A 15,943-nucleotide genomic window follows, 5' to 3' on the forward strand; every position below is an offset into this window, starting at 1 on the left:
CTTGGTTAAACAACGTTACGTGTTTAATTTGCGTCTGCAAATATTAAAGTGTTTTTTTCTTTAAACAAACATAAATTATATGAGGATAAATATTTAATTTTACCCGTGTATCAATTTATACTTTTTCAAAGTAATAATCCTACATTTCAATGCACCTAAATCGGGTCTATTGTACGTAAAGAATCGTGAATTTACTTTATCTCGTTGTATTTGATCTAGCGCCAGCCCGCGGTGTACGTGCCGTTACAATGCTCGCTGGTGTAACTCACATCGCCGGATATTCTTCTGACGTAGAAATGTTACTTCTATTGAGCTACGTCAGGAAGAAGCCTCAAGCAAGCCAGCGAAGACTTACAAGAACAAACTGTATTGTTCTTGTCATTTTGATTGCATCCTCTCCTTCAATCGACAAAATTAAAGGCGAAATTAACAACATGGAAAACGCCTTTGATCTGAAGCTTTCAATCGTATAATTCGTCAGTTCAACATCCCTTAGATTTCCATACATCTTCTTGTAATCAGAGTCTTTTCGTAGGTATAGGGCTTCGATGTGTGTGCCATTTAATAACAGTTTATCTAATTGTTTACAAGATATGAAAACAACGCGAGGATACACACCACAATACGCACTTTCTTCGTCCCCAATATCATAAAAAGATGATACACACCACAATACGCACTTTCTTCGTCCCAAATATCATAAAAAAGATGTGATATTTCACCATATCCTCCTCGTGGGCTTTTATAATGTTTTATCATTTTATGGTCTATTTGTACCATTTTGTTATTAGAAATACTTTTTACATCTGCTGTTTTATATGATGATTCTGTATGTGTTCAGCACTTTGTAAATTTTATTCTATTTTCCATACCCTGTTAACGGTATTAAAATGAGAACAGCATTGAATAACGGGTATCCCAATGATAAGTGGTTGTAAACGATGACATCTCACAGTAAAGATTGTAAAACATGCACACAATTCAGTATTAGGTGTTTCTAGTATAGAATGTCTATACATTATATCAATATATGAATATAATACTGTTTAAACTAATTCAACATAGAGCATCATCCGGATCAGTGGTGAACAGAAAATTTTTATTATCATTTGTGACGAGTTTTTCATTCAAATAAATTGAAATTCCTTAACTCGAACCCGTATAACCAGGGAATCATATTTAATTCGTAATAACTAGCTGGTCCGATTAACAATTTTCACGAAATATAGTACAACAGAACTCGAGGTGGGACTGTACCAAAAAAGACAAGATGTAAATAAAAAAAACTTCATTTACCACGTGAAATTCGAGACAGTCAATTTCAAGTCTCTGGGTATTTGCTGTGATGTAAAATGGTAGAATTAGTCAGTGTTCTTTAAAAATCAATTTTTATTGTCCAAAACGTTTGAGCTTGTGAACATGATCCAATGTTTTCGTTCACTCAAGAGCTTTAATTTTTAACTACAATGTACATAAAACAAACAAATAAATAATACATTATTTAAACATTGATAAACCTGTGTAACAAGGATTGGTGGATGTCATTATCCACGGTCTGACCTTTCTAATATGGAAAGGAAATGCCATCGTAGCGAACCTGTTTTTATATTAAAATCGCGAAAAACAACCGCAAAAAATTGTTGGTTTACAATACCGCATAACTAGGACTGTACTGTAATACAACACTAAGATATATTGTGTTATTAGGAGTAGTAACTATAGTATAAAAATTACAGGGTGTAAATTAATTAGAAATGTAACAAAGTTACAAAAATACAAATATATACTGAATAATAAGGAGTGGTGAATGTTACAAAGTTACAAAAATACTAATATATACTCTGTAATTAGGAGTGGTGGATATGTCAATGTGTTAGAGAAATATCAGTTTCTTGACAAAGATATAATACTATAATGATATACCTCTAATTGAAAACTTGAGCACTTTGAGAAATAGCTCCTTTTCTGTCTGATCAGACGAAGAGTACAACTGTAGAGAGAACCACCCTGGGACCTTAATCACACACATACATCTAGGGGCTCGTTAAATTGGTGGGGAGGGGCCTGGATTTGCTCTGCAATTGAAGTCAAATATTTGGATGATAATATCGTATTTGAGTGAGTGTTGTACTATACAGGTTGGTTGCGGTGTATGCATAAAGAGGGGGCGTGATTACGGAGTAGGGGGTACAAAACAGCCGGGCGAGGGGTCCGTATACGCTTTGTACGCCTCGACACAATCGCCCTAAAAGGAAACATTAGATGGCTTCCTTCAGGTGAAAAAGAAAGTATTTAATCGGTAAATAAATGGGAGAATTGACAAAAGGTCTTATTGAAGCACAGGTGTTTCACTGTATGAAAATACTTCATCATTATCGGGCAGAGTTTTTTTTTACCTGTGTCGATTTATTTCTAAACATTCTAGGAGTGTATTATACGTAGTGTGTTAATTAAAGCAAGGTAGTTTGGTGGTATATAGCTCAGATCAGGGCGGTCACCATCAACACACCATCAAACGCATTCTCGTACTTCTAAGCAAAGATCATTCATCTATACCTATTGAGTGAATTATTCAGTGATTTTCCATCGAAATATCTATTAATGCTAAAATCGTCGACTATGTGATATGACAGTGGTATTTTGTTGGACACATTAAGCGTGAGTCTGTAATTATTAGAACATGGATTGTCTATTATTGTAAAATAGCCTATCCTCGATAACTCGAAATATTTGGATTAAGAAAACTTTGACTTATTGGTGTATATTCTGATAAGTATATTTAAACCTGTAATGAAAAGTCTGGTTGAGTCCAACAAAACACTTCGAATTAAACAGGAAATTCGAGTTGTATCATTGTGAATTAACATATGTTAACCGGAATTACATACATTACTAGTATAACAGTCAAGAAAAACTATTAAATAATTATTCCAAAATCCATAGCATAATACTAATTAAGATATTCTTGCTGAATTACGTTTATTGCATAGATACCCTATTAACACCTGTAATCTATATAAGGCGGCTATACGTGTATTGTCGCAGATAATTTCTGCTATCTTTGAATCAGCTCATGTAAAGAGCCTGCTTCATGTCGAGAATGTCTCAATTATCCTCTTTAAAAGTAAAGAGACTACCTAATGAAGTGTACTTCTATTTTGTTGCAAATAATGAAGATAGTCCACAGGGCTTTTAGGCCAACTTAAATGCTGTGAAATGATGCTTCTAAATCACTAGATATCAAAAATAAAATAAAATCTAGATTAGTCTTCAGGAAAGAAATAAGAACGATTGTCATAGAAACGCACGTGAAAGCGTGATCTTTGAATCGTTTGAAAAATTTGAAACAGACATACTTGAAAGTGGCATGGAAGCATGGAAGGACATTTTAGTGGAGTAGTGGAGTCTGTTATACTATAACTGTTACCCAGCAATACTTCCAACAGGAAGGGGTACTTGTGTTATAAACGCAATTTAGATGACTAGTGGTGCCTTGTTATATCACAGTCCCCACCCTGCCTCTCCACCGACAGACAAGCGGACACAACAAACAGCAATCTTACATTATTATTGTAAACATCTCGTAATCACGAGTTCAGCCACTCTAGTGTGCAGGCTGCTTGGTGGACCGCTCATGCCCGACAGTCGCCGAGCTGTTACTTATCTTCCTCGTGCTTTGGAGGTTTTACACGAATCTGCCTCGAGTAGCGCTGGATATGGTTGTTGTATAAATAAGTTTAACTTAGATTACTGTAATGGACTTACACCATTGACAGTGTATGGATCTCTTTATCACCGGATAAAACGGGGGGACATTTCGGGTGCAAATAAAACGATTAGAGTGACAGTGGGGATTATATGGCCCCCATGTGATCCCCCCGTGTACTGACTCCTGCCATAATAGTTGGCTGACTGGATCAGCACCACTCCAACAGTCCTACACGTTCTAACGGCTGTCGTGATAAACTTTGCCCTCCATACCGTACGGCCACTGTCGTATCCCGTCTAAATGTTCTCCATTGGAATACTATCCCATTGTTTTATCAGCCCTGATAAATACATGCCTACCCACCGCCAGCCTTTTCTATATATGGCATGATATTTAGTGAATACAGCTACATTGTATGATTAGGCAACTCAGACAGCAATACAATCAATAGGGATAGGTCCGTTATTGCGAGAAGTAGACGAAAACAAAGAAGAAGAAGTAGATGATGATGATGATGATGATAAAGCATTATGTTATCATTTCGATGCGAACTTTGTGATGTGGCACTGTTTAAACAGATTATTAGACCAGTATCAATAGTTGTAGATAATTAGACATGTATGAGTATAACGATTCAAGGGTCTTCTCATTGAACAATTAAGAAATTTATTATTTGACCTAGGGTGCAATGAGGGGCATATGTAAAAATAGCATGGAACAGTTACAAACACCTCAACATGCCCCACAATTCAATATGGTCATTAATATTAGAGATATGCAAACAAAAGTACTAAGAAAAAAATAATCATTTCGTTGAAAGTTCGTATCCCTTACTTTCTATAGCGAAAGATTGTTATAGGTATATGTGCCTTAACTTTTATCTTTCTGGATCAACAAGCACTTTTAATTACTACTTTAATATGTTATTCACCACCAAAAGTTATCCCCATTTGCGAAATTACAAGAACGTCAAATCAGAGCTCAAATTAAATTCGGGAGATATTTCCAAAAACCATGTTGTACCCGTACATCTGCTTCACAGTTTTAATATTTGATGTAATTTGTATGTGTTTGTCTGACATCAAAACAAAGATTTGTACAGTGCATATACAGTATTATAAGTTGTTACTCGTGTTATAAAGCATCATGCATGCTTGTCCTCTCTATGATTTTCACAGTCCAGTATAATGGTAGAGGAACCTTACACAGTTCTGTCGTACTGAAACAAAACTGTATTGCTATCGATTATCGATCTTCCTCGGTAAATAGTGACACTTAATTGTCTTAATATATGGTTTATAATGTATTTGTAATCGTATCTCAAATGTAATATCTATCTATGGATGATGATAATTGGTGTATAGATATTTATTTCTCTGTTTTATTATTGAATCTCTGTTTAAAATTGTTTTCACTAACATTTTCAACTATAAGATAACTATTTTTCTTTAGTTGTGTTAATTTCAAGATGGATATACATCCATGAATTCTACCTTTCAATTTGGAAAAGAAAGCAACTTTGAGAGATAGTTAATAAAAATGTATATTTTCTTAATAATTAATACTATCCGAATAAAATACTTTGTACAATTCACGTTTATTACCTAATAATAATGGTGAAAAGTAACACATATATTCGCTTCAAATTAGTAATGTTGTTTCCTATCTTATTGTTTAAAAAATCGCCTCGGTAGTTTGTATTTTTGAGTCTTACAAATTATTGAATGGTAATGACATAATCATTTGAATGTATGTCACAGTGTATAATGCTATTTCCACATCATACCTTCTGCGTTTGTACTGTGAAGATAAAATGTTAACATATAAATTTCATGCTATCGAGTCTTTTCAAATTCCTGTTTGATTTTTATGTCAATAGATCAGTACATTTTTACTCCAGCGCTCTCGGTGACCAACCTGATTAGGACCCCAGTATAAAGAAAGGTAGAAAGGAGAAAGGTAACAAAATCTTTGGATGGTGTTGTCCTCCTTCCTCAAGTTTTTTTCCGTGAAAATTACATAAAAAGGATCTTTTAAGGATGTATTCTTCTGAGGTTTCAGTCCCGTTGAAGTCTCGTTTCGACAAAAATCAAAGAAGTTATGAGATTTTCAAATACAATTTATCAATATCTGTAGCAAGTTGCCAGTTGTCAAAAAATAACAGTACTAACTTGAGCAGATTTTTTTATACGGGGATTTTAAGAAATGGCCCATTTGGCGGCCATTTTGAAATTTTGTCTTTTTTCGCTTTGAGTAGAGCCAAAGTTTTACCATTTTTTATTGAAATTGTTTTTACTTAAAACACAACTGCACCAGCATTTGTAGCTGTATCGAGCTACTTTTTGCTGTAAATCTTTACTTGGTTCGTGGTAATTAAAATATTGAGCATTTATGTGTGAAATGATTCACTTTTTTCACTTTATTTTACATTTCATGGTAATTTTACTCTAAAATACTGAAAAATAACAAATATTCAAGTGGGGCAAAAAAGTAAGCACACGGACCCCCCATTTTTCTGCCTGATTTTGAAAAAACAACCCTTTCCCTATAGATATGCAAAATATAAACAAAAGTTTAATACCAGAACTTTTTCTATAAAGGGTTAGATTTGGCAAAAATGGCTGAAAATGGTACATTTTGTAGCTCAAAATTAAGAGGTAGGGGTAGCATATGTTGTTATTCTGAGAAAAAATATTAGTCTTATTAATCAAAACTGGTATATTTTAAAAGAAGACTACTGGAAAATAAATTCTACAAACATTAATACATATTAAACACCTCATTAGGAAATTATGGCTTTAATCTCTTGTGTATATGGTCAAAACGGCAAAATTCCCATAAAATCAAATATTTTGTCAACTAGGTATCTTTGAATGACAGTAGCTCAAAAACGAGCACACGGACATATATCGAGTCCTATGATTAATTTCACAGGATGCAGTAAGTTAATTAAAAATTACTTTTAAACGTTAACAAAATTGTGTCAGCTAGTTAAGGATAAAATTGAATATATTCTTATTTATGGAGATATAGCACACAAATTTTAGTGTACTCTAAATATTAACAATTTATATATATATATTAAAATATTTATATTTAAATATAAATACATTTTATGATGATAATACGGTTTTTATATATCTCGATAACATAAAACTATATACAAATTGATCCTTATAATTCAATATACTTTAAACAGTCTGTTCTAAATTCCAAATTCGTCGAGGGATCTTTTTACGCCGTTGTTCCAGCCAATCAGAAGCTATATTACAAACGGCAACGTCACTTTTTTTCTTGTATGGGGTGATAAAGTAAATTTTAGGCTAATAAAAAATGCTCGTTAGAAAAAATCTGGAAATATTTTAAAATTCCATGAAAGAAAAATGCCATCGGTGTTGATGATTCATGTTTAAACTCTATCTAAGGGAGAGTGTGTGAAGCTCTTTCCTTATCATCAGCAATAACATACGGGGATTTAAGTAAAATGGAAACAAAATCAATTGAGACAAATATCTGCATAGATAATAAAGTTTTCTTCTTCCTTCTGTTGTGTGCGGGTTATAAAAACATCCTACATCTTATCTATATCTGTTTGGTCACTGTTGACAATTGACTCACGCAATTTAGCTTTTACCTTAGCTTAACTTTTTATGATATTTTAGTATCGACTGTTTTGTTTCACTGGTTTTACGGTGGTATTATACAGTGAGGTTATAGATAGAATTATTTATAAGTCTTTCTTCTCCTTAATGTTGTGTACATTAAATTATGTATTGAAATATATTACATACAGCTACAGAAACATAAAGTATGTCAAATCAAATCATGCCGTTAATCTGTGTAAAATGAAATTTTTACAATGTTTTATATCGAATATGGTTATAGCAAATGGTTGTCTTGTGATAAAAATATTCCCCATAATAATTCATTGGTTCTTATCATGGAATTGAGTTACCCATGGTATATGTATGTCTCCAACCTCAACTCCGATGTGGGAAAGACTGCTACAATAACGTGACATGTCATCCCTTCAGTTTAATCAGTTATTGGAACACCTTATGTAATACGTTATGACTCGTAAGTTATTAATGAAACAAGCACAAATATAATAGTTTAGCTACAATATTTAATTAGAAACATACATAATATGGCGCTCAGTTACACACAAATACATCAACAGAAAAATGCGTTTTCTCTTATAAGTTAAAATCATGACAAAATACACAACGTAAACAAAATCAGGATTTAAATGTTATTTTTGCTGGAATCCTCGGATGATAAATGTCGGGAATACCCGTGCTCTAATGACGCCAGCATGGAATGACGACAAGATTGGTAAGACCGCCAATCAGATTGTTCGGTTCTCGTTTGAAATGGTAACACGTCATTATTACAAACATAATTAAATCTGTTCGAAGTTGAAGTCGTTAAAATATTGTTTTATATTTGTCGTTAACCGAATGCCGACCGCTTTACCACGGGTACACATCGTCAGAACACGCGGCAGCAAGGGAATGGGTCGTACGCCACCCGCTAACAAACATCCAAATATATTTATAACAGTCATAAATGTTTATTGAGATCGACAGGAATTTATAGGTGAAAAGCAAATTTATTTAGAGGGAATGTGCTGGGCCCGATGGATTTACACTTTTACAACACCAGTTTACGAGCTCCTGTTCACAGTCAGCTGGCAGGGACGCACCATTCCAATATTTCACTTTTTTACTTGAACAAAATTCCATGGATACACATTGGAGAACAGAAACGGTCAGAATCATTGAATAAAAGTGAAACAGCACGAATAGTCAAGTTTTATTCTAGAATTTCCAAAATAAAATATTTCAGTCATTCCAAAATGAACAGTTCTATCACCATGTTCTGCCATTTAGTATATACGGCGATGATCCCAAACTACTTCCGGTCATACCGGAAGGTTGATAATGAAGATTTTGATGAATGCCTCCGTTGATGGTTGGATGAGAGTTTGGTCCACAGTGAGCCGATAATGGCGGTGTGTTCAGTGAGTGCGAATTCTGCATGGATTTGGAACTTGAACTGTGATGTGACGTAGAATGGTGACCACCGGATGTTGTTCCCAGAGATGAAGCACTAACTCGCGATGTTCCCATAGAACTTTGCTGTGAAGATTGTTGCGCGTGCGTTGTGGTTTGAGTGTCACCGGATGTGGAGCATGACTTACCGTCCTTGATTAGGACGGGTACAGCTACCCGCCTGGGAGAGGACTGGGTAGGATGAGAGTTCTGTGTCTGTTGTCCTGGAGATGATTGTTGAGACGAAGCCGAGGGCGAGCTCGCCGGTGACTGAGAATCATTCTTGTCCTTATCTTTAATTTGACGTTTGCACTTGTAACGATGGTTTTGGAACCAGATTTTTACCTGGGTAGGAGTTAAGTTAATCATACTGGCCAGGTGTTCACGTTCTGGTGCAGACAGGTATTTCTGTTGTTTAAACCTTCTCTCTAGCTCGTAGACCTGGGCTTGAGAGAAAAGCACGCGCCTTTTGCGTCTTTGGGTGATAGGAAATTGAATTCCCTGGGGTTTTGAGTGTTCAAATCCACTAAGGGCTGACATGTTCACGTGGTTCATGTTCATTCCAGACGACATGGGAGACATAGCGCACGAGCTAGGGCCGTTAATGAGTCTGGACACTGGAAAATATAAAAGAAAATATGGTTATAATACTGCAATCCCAATTCAGCACACAATAATACATGTACAATATATTTCCTTCAAAGAGTTACGATTCATTTGAAAGTCATTAAAAGACAGCATTTTTTGTAATATTCTAACATTGGTACAGTAATTGGTACAGCACAGTATAAGAGTTTTAAATGTTTTAATATCTCTGCCGTTTTGTCTTTAATGGATAAAAAGTTAAGTGATGAAATTTTTTTTCTTAAAACAAAAAAAACATTTTTGTGTTAATAACAATTTTATTATGATGAAAAGTAACAGAAACACCAATGATATTGTTAATTTTTAAGCATTTCGACAAATACTTTCCCAGAGACGACTCTGTAAAATGATTAAGATAAGCAAGTGTTGTAAATTGGCGTTTATTTTTTTTATTTTTTATTTTTTTTTCATTTTTTTTCATTTAGTTGTTTACTCATTAGAACTCAAATACCATTTGGCATATAATTCATTTCTGGACATATCAAATGGGTTAATTATCTTTAGAGTTTTTTTCTTCCAATCTAACAAGACCCATGTTTATATCGATGATAAGATATTCAATGTGGACAAAGGCTTTGTCACTATAGATCACGTGAAATATTTTTGTACATTTTGGAAGTTGTTCAGCTGAAGAAAGAGAAGAACATTGCAGTAATATATCAATTACGATATCTGAAATAGATTTTGAATGTATAATATTTTACCATTCACTGTTTAATTATACTGTGTACTTCAGTATCCGACTTTAATATTTACCATTGCTATAAGACGCCTAAAACAAATGTATTATTTTAGAGAATCTAAATTGAAATGATAACCTTATTATATTTGTTAACTAGATATATCATGAATAGATTTATAAATATTATCTTACACGATTGGAGTGTATCGTAATGGGAGTGTTACCAAATGATTTTAGAAACAATTAACTATAAAACTATTACAGAGTTATGTACGACACTGTTTGACTGACGTTACATTTAACGCCAGTATACAAACCCTAATTTACCTTACGCATGAGATGACTAACATATTTACCAGACGTGAACGGATAATGGACATATTTGATGTAGAAATAATTTCTGTTCCTTTGTTTTTGTGTAACTTATATTTCTAAAGATATCATATTTTGTCTGATATTTTGAAGATAATTTTTTTCTGCAAATCATGGGTCTTGTGAGAAATAATATTTTTTGTGTAATCCAGATTTTTGTTGAAATATTTGTATTGCTAGTTGTTATAATTTAAACAGAGAAAAGTTTTTATTGGTTTTATGTTTAAATGTCAATAAACAGAAAAAAAACCCGCTGTATGTGTAAAGTGAGACGAGATTAATATTATACTTAACATTTGGTCTAAGTTGATGAGAACAAAATATATATATTGCTACCCTGAATATAATATTATCCTCTAACTTCAGGTTCAGCGACTTTAAAAATATCAAGTATGCAACAGTTGCATCTGATAATATTAGCTTGTATCCGGTTGCTCTCGCAGCTGAATAGTGTTATTGTGCATGCGAGAGAGATTCGTTGCATTCATTGTGATTGGCAGGTATTAGATCATTCGATGTTTAATTGTTGTATTCTGTATTAACAATTACCAAAAACTCTTTAAACAATATTACAGAATTAGCTTATATAACAACAGTCCTAATGATTTATTCTCTCCGTTTTCCGTTTTAAATGACATTTTTATATTAACATTAGCTACAAGAGCTACCATATTTCCAGTGTATTTTAAGGTAGCAAACTTGTGATAACTTGCTGTATATAAATAGTTATAATAAATCGATGTCTTATTCGAAAAGTTGTGACACATTTCCCTTTTTCTTTTTCTATTTTTTCAATTGTTGAACAATAGAAGGTAAAGTACAATTCAATATTTTCATTTCTTTGAACCTTACGGTTCACCAGAAAAGGTGCATGAATATATACAGTGCAACAAAACAATAATAATAATTTACAATAACATAGAAATTTACACACAGACACACATACATTATACAAATACATCCAACACCTGCACGACAGCTACTCTAGTGCAGAGGATGTTTCTACGTTTGTTTCAAACAGTATTTATTCTTTTTTCATGGCCAAAGCTATAATTTTTTTCTAAATTAGATAATTCTTTATTATTTCTTGTTTCCAGAAGCTGAATAAATTTGGCCATGCTAGGTTTATTATGATAATATTTTTTAATGAAACGGTTACTAATATCTGAATAATTATTGTGAATTATGAAATGGTAAAAAATAATTGTCTATCGTTTTTGTTCTGATTACTATATTTATATCAACATATTCGTATATTGTTAAATAAATTACTTTGTCAAATTATATATCATTCTATAAAAGGGTTTAAAGCAACTTGTCATCATTTTATCTACTTGCAGAGTGTAGCCGTTCCGAACAATTTGAAATGTCGAATGACATATATATGTCAAGTTGTGACCGAAATAAGCCTAGATATTTTAGACCATGACTTATTTTTTTATATTCTATTTGTGTATCCTGTACTTACAGAAAAGTACTTTTTTTGTTCCGTGTGATATATATTTGTACATTCGACAGCTTTAGGTGTAAAGCCGCGCACTGTTGATATAAATTTCTGTCGTCTTGTAATCGCCGGGACATGTACAAAAACGTCAACATAAAACAGCCAGAAGTGTATTGAGTTCCACTTATAAACGATTTGGTTCTTAGGGAGACTATGATACTAAAATCAATTGGGTATATAATAGGAGCTAGTAAAAGTCGACTCTGTTAAAGTATAGCAGGCCAAAAAGATCGATCAAAAAAGTATTATTGCTACATACAGGTGAATTACAAAACACACTACGCCGGTGTGTTATATTTAGTTGCTATCTTCATTTGAACTCTTTTTGTGCGATTTCTACAATAATATTACATTACAATAACTAAATCAATAAACTGGTAGTAATCCCAGGTAAATTCTGTTCCCGTCAGACAATAAACTATTCCGTGATATATTAAATATTAATGATATTTGAATGGATATTACTTGTTATTATTTCTAACAAAATTATACCGCTTTCTCTGACATTCACCATTAAAGAAGAAATGTCAAAATTAATGTTGGAATAGCTTAAGTAACACAGCTTTTTCTTTATATTCAATTTGTTATTTGGATTAACAATACACCTTTCGTTCTCAGGATGTTTTGTCTAGTTGTATTTACGGGTTGTATGTTCTTACAAAATAGTATAAACAGATTTACAAAAAATGGCTTTCTATTTTATTTTCGGAGAACAATGTTTTTATGGTATATTATACATTATTATCAAGAGTATGTTAATCGTTATACATTTGGAAGTTATGTAAATAGAATATATTTATAAGCTATTTTTGAGAAGATATGATTTAGTGTATATACTTCTATGGAGTATATTTTATCATGCAATACAGGTTCATGTTTTGTGTTATAGAGTTTGAAATGTTATAATTTAAAGATAAGTTAAATATATTCGACACAACTGCGCTTAATAACGTTTCTGTGGGAAATTGTTTATTTAATTTTATTTAAAAAAAAACTATTTCACATTATAAATGACACGCGTCCAAAGATTTATATTTATTTTATTAAAATAGGTTTACTGCAATTTTTATTCGGAAATAATATAAATGAAATGATAACAGTAGCGTACATGTACCTAAACTTTGACTGAAATAATTACCCTCTTTGACATTTCATGAATCGTTCAAAACGGTTATGTTAGTGTCTTTTTATTTCGGTAATTAATAACATTTTATAGAATGTATGACCGTTACGCCAGCCTATCACCAACATAAATTGTCTGTATGGTAATGATCAGTAACACTATATTAGGATAGATTTTATATTTACTCGTGACTAAAATTTAGCCCGTGTTATACAAAGTGGTCCGATAATTATTCCATAATAAAATGTGAAATTACGATGTTACCGATTTATTTTTTTAATGAGAAAATTTTATCAATGTTTGGATTATTTTTAGAAAATAAATGTATTGAAATGCATGTGTGTGATAAACTCGTTGTTAAAATAGGAACAGATTATCCGTTACTTTAAGAGGAGGGATATCTTATAAATTATCTGAAACAATTTCTTTATTTTTTTCGCTAACACAATGCACGTGTTCGTCTAATAAACGGTTATATGAGAATGTGTGAATTATTACTGCAATAAAACATCACAAATCATTCCTAAAGTCCACTTTGTTCCGCAGTGTAAATATTATTATAAGAAGTTGAATAAATACTACCTAAAAGTAGTGTGATAGTTTTCCGTACGATTGGTTTTAATGAAGACTTGTGTGAGAATTAGGCCTGATATTTATTGTGATAACAGGTTATGATCCTTCGGACACTTCCGATACTCCGGGCCAGGCTTTAGCTGGTCAGGCGAACACCGGACACCTGTGCTTCTTAACCATGTAAAAACTACAACTGGTAAATCGAAATACCATAAGCCTGTTACTGCTCTAGTTCAGGTATACTAATGCGGCCATGGAAAATAAAAACGGAACATATTTAGTTGTCTCGATGTTTCCACATTAGATATTGTTTTAGACTCCGTAGATAATATTTGTCTATGTTTTCATCGGTATAAGTATACAGCCTAAATTTACTGTTAAATACAGATAAAACTTACATTATCACCTATTTAAAAACGATGTTGTAATGTTTTGAGCCTGTATAATCTAAAGCAGACCTTAAGTGGCCAAGCTAAGTCCATATCCGTTTAAAATAAGATCATAATAAATATAAAATCACATGGCGGTCCTATCTGGTGATAACGTATCGCGCCCTTGTTTGAACAATTCTGATAAAATATGCCCACGATAAAACTGGAGAAGGAGTTTCCAGAAACTGTCAAACTACTAGAAACTTAAACCACTTTAATATATATTGGTTTTGGTCCGAGCCAGGGAGGAAAACATACTCGAAAATATCAATAGCATGCCAGACTTTCAAACCAGACAATTTAGGTTCCAAGCAAGTCTCCAAGGGTTATCGAATCTATATTTTTCGTTATTATTGCCCTATTCAAAGCACTTTTGTCTCCAGCAAAGCTTGTTGACAACTATCCAACTTTCTTAAAATGTTTCATCTTGGTAGCGCTCGAGTGATGTTAGCCGATCTTAGCCGCTGCTAAGTACCCTTGCTGTGGCTATATTACACATGATGATATTCCAGAGATGTCCTATACTCGCTAACAATGACCCTTAATTAATGGTACTTACGTGTAAAGCCAGCGTCCCTGTTGTTGCTGTACCATGAGGCACTAGTAGTCCGGGGGTCCCCGTACCCGAAGTCCGGGGCATTGCAGTACTGGGGTGGGAAGCTGGGTGTGTGATGAGAGAGGGGAGGCACATATCCCGTGTGGTAGGGATTGGTAGCGCTCATACTAGCCATCTGATGGGACGGGTGTTGGGTGTGGTTCCTGTAGGGGGTGAGCGGAGGGATGTTAGCCTCAATAGTGGTCCTCTTGTAAGTCTCCTCGATAGGACTTAGAATGTCTGTCACTGAAAACGGTGTTGTGTGCGGCCTCGGACTGAGGGACATAACGTATGTCAGCACGTAATTCTGACTTCCACTTTGGGTTTTTGCAAGCCCTTCAGAGCTACTTTATTGTGTGAAGGACCAATCTCGTCGGTCAAACACATCATACCGATTGTGTACCTTTCATTCTTAACAAATTATGATTCAAAGATAGCGCGCGCATGCGCAGGGCGGTTTTCAGTGTTGACATACAATCGTTAAGTCCCACCTTTCCGATTAAGGTGGGAGGAGACTACAGTTCCGTCAATAAATAACGATATCTGTTATTGTCACTGTCTCTTCTCCCTGCTGCCGCACCCCCGGGATTCCTGACAGTTCTGAAAGGTAGAACACCCGCTGGTAGAGGTCCTATTTACCTGTATGGCATGGTAATCAAATTTGCACACCTGTGTAATGTCTTAACTCATTACGAGGTTTATGGTTCGACAGCCTATCATAACTCGTGTCAAATTCTACCAGTGATTCCCAACCCCGCACTGGGGCGGAGTTAGACGTAGTGGTGCATTCAGTACTTAAAAACACAATATGGGCACATTAGCCGGTCTTACAGATAGATCGGCTAGTAGACTACCTCATTAACACATGAAGTAAAACTCACTGAAAAAAAGTTGTGCTGATTTGTTGAATTTTAAGTAGATTTTATTTCTAGTTCTTGTCCGTGTTTATTTCGGTTTTTATCTCTGGTTATTTTTTATATAAGTCTGTAATCTGTATTTATCTGACATTCCTTAATTTACATATCAGTAAACTTATTAGGGCATGAGAGATAACAAAACATTACAGCAGAAATTAGACAAATTTTCACAGTACAAAAACTATATGTAATGAGGAGATGTAAGGCAGACAAGACGAAACACATTTTCTCATGGCAATGATAAACAAACAAAAACAAATTAATTTTATTGAGTTTTCTTGTTACGGAATATTCTTTTTTTTTTATTTTAACCTAAGAATAAGGTAAGAACATGTAGG

General features: G+C 33.7%; 1 protein-coding gene across 1 annotated transcript; it reads right to left on the reverse strand.

Annotated features, from left to right (window-relative positions):
- Positions 1–7,817: 7,817 nt before the first annotated feature.
- Positions 7,818–15,519, reverse strand: LOC138319343 (homeobox protein Nkx-2.1-like). The gene is made up of 2 exons (XM_069262430.1): positions 14,653–15,519; positions 7,818–9,380 (listed from the first exon to the last, which is right to left on the reverse strand). The coding sequence occupies exons 1-2, from the start codon at positions 14,972–14,974 to the stop codon at positions 8,581–8,583; spliced, it is 1,122 nt and encodes a 373-aa protein (XP_069118531.1). The 5' UTR covers positions 14,975–15,519; the 3' UTR covers positions 7,818–8,580.
- Positions 15,520–15,943: the final 424 nt, after the last annotated feature.

This window comes from Argopecten irradians, chromosome 3, assembly GCF_041381155.1.
Source record: "Argopecten irradians isolate NY chromosome 3, Ai_NY, whole genome shotgun sequence".
NCBI classification, from domain to species: domain Eukaryota; kingdom Metazoa; phylum Mollusca; class Bivalvia; order Pectinida; family Pectinidae; genus Argopecten; species Argopecten irradians.

Coding starts and splice junctions, on each gene's coding strand:
- LOC138319343 (XM_069262430.1), bottom strand. CDS start 14,974: ATGTCCCTCAGTCCGAGGCCGCACACAACACCGTTTTCAGTGACAGAC. Junction 9,381..14,652: donor CAGGGACGCTGGCTTTACAC/GTAAGTACCATT, acceptor TATATTTTCCAG/TGTCCAGACTCATTAACGGC.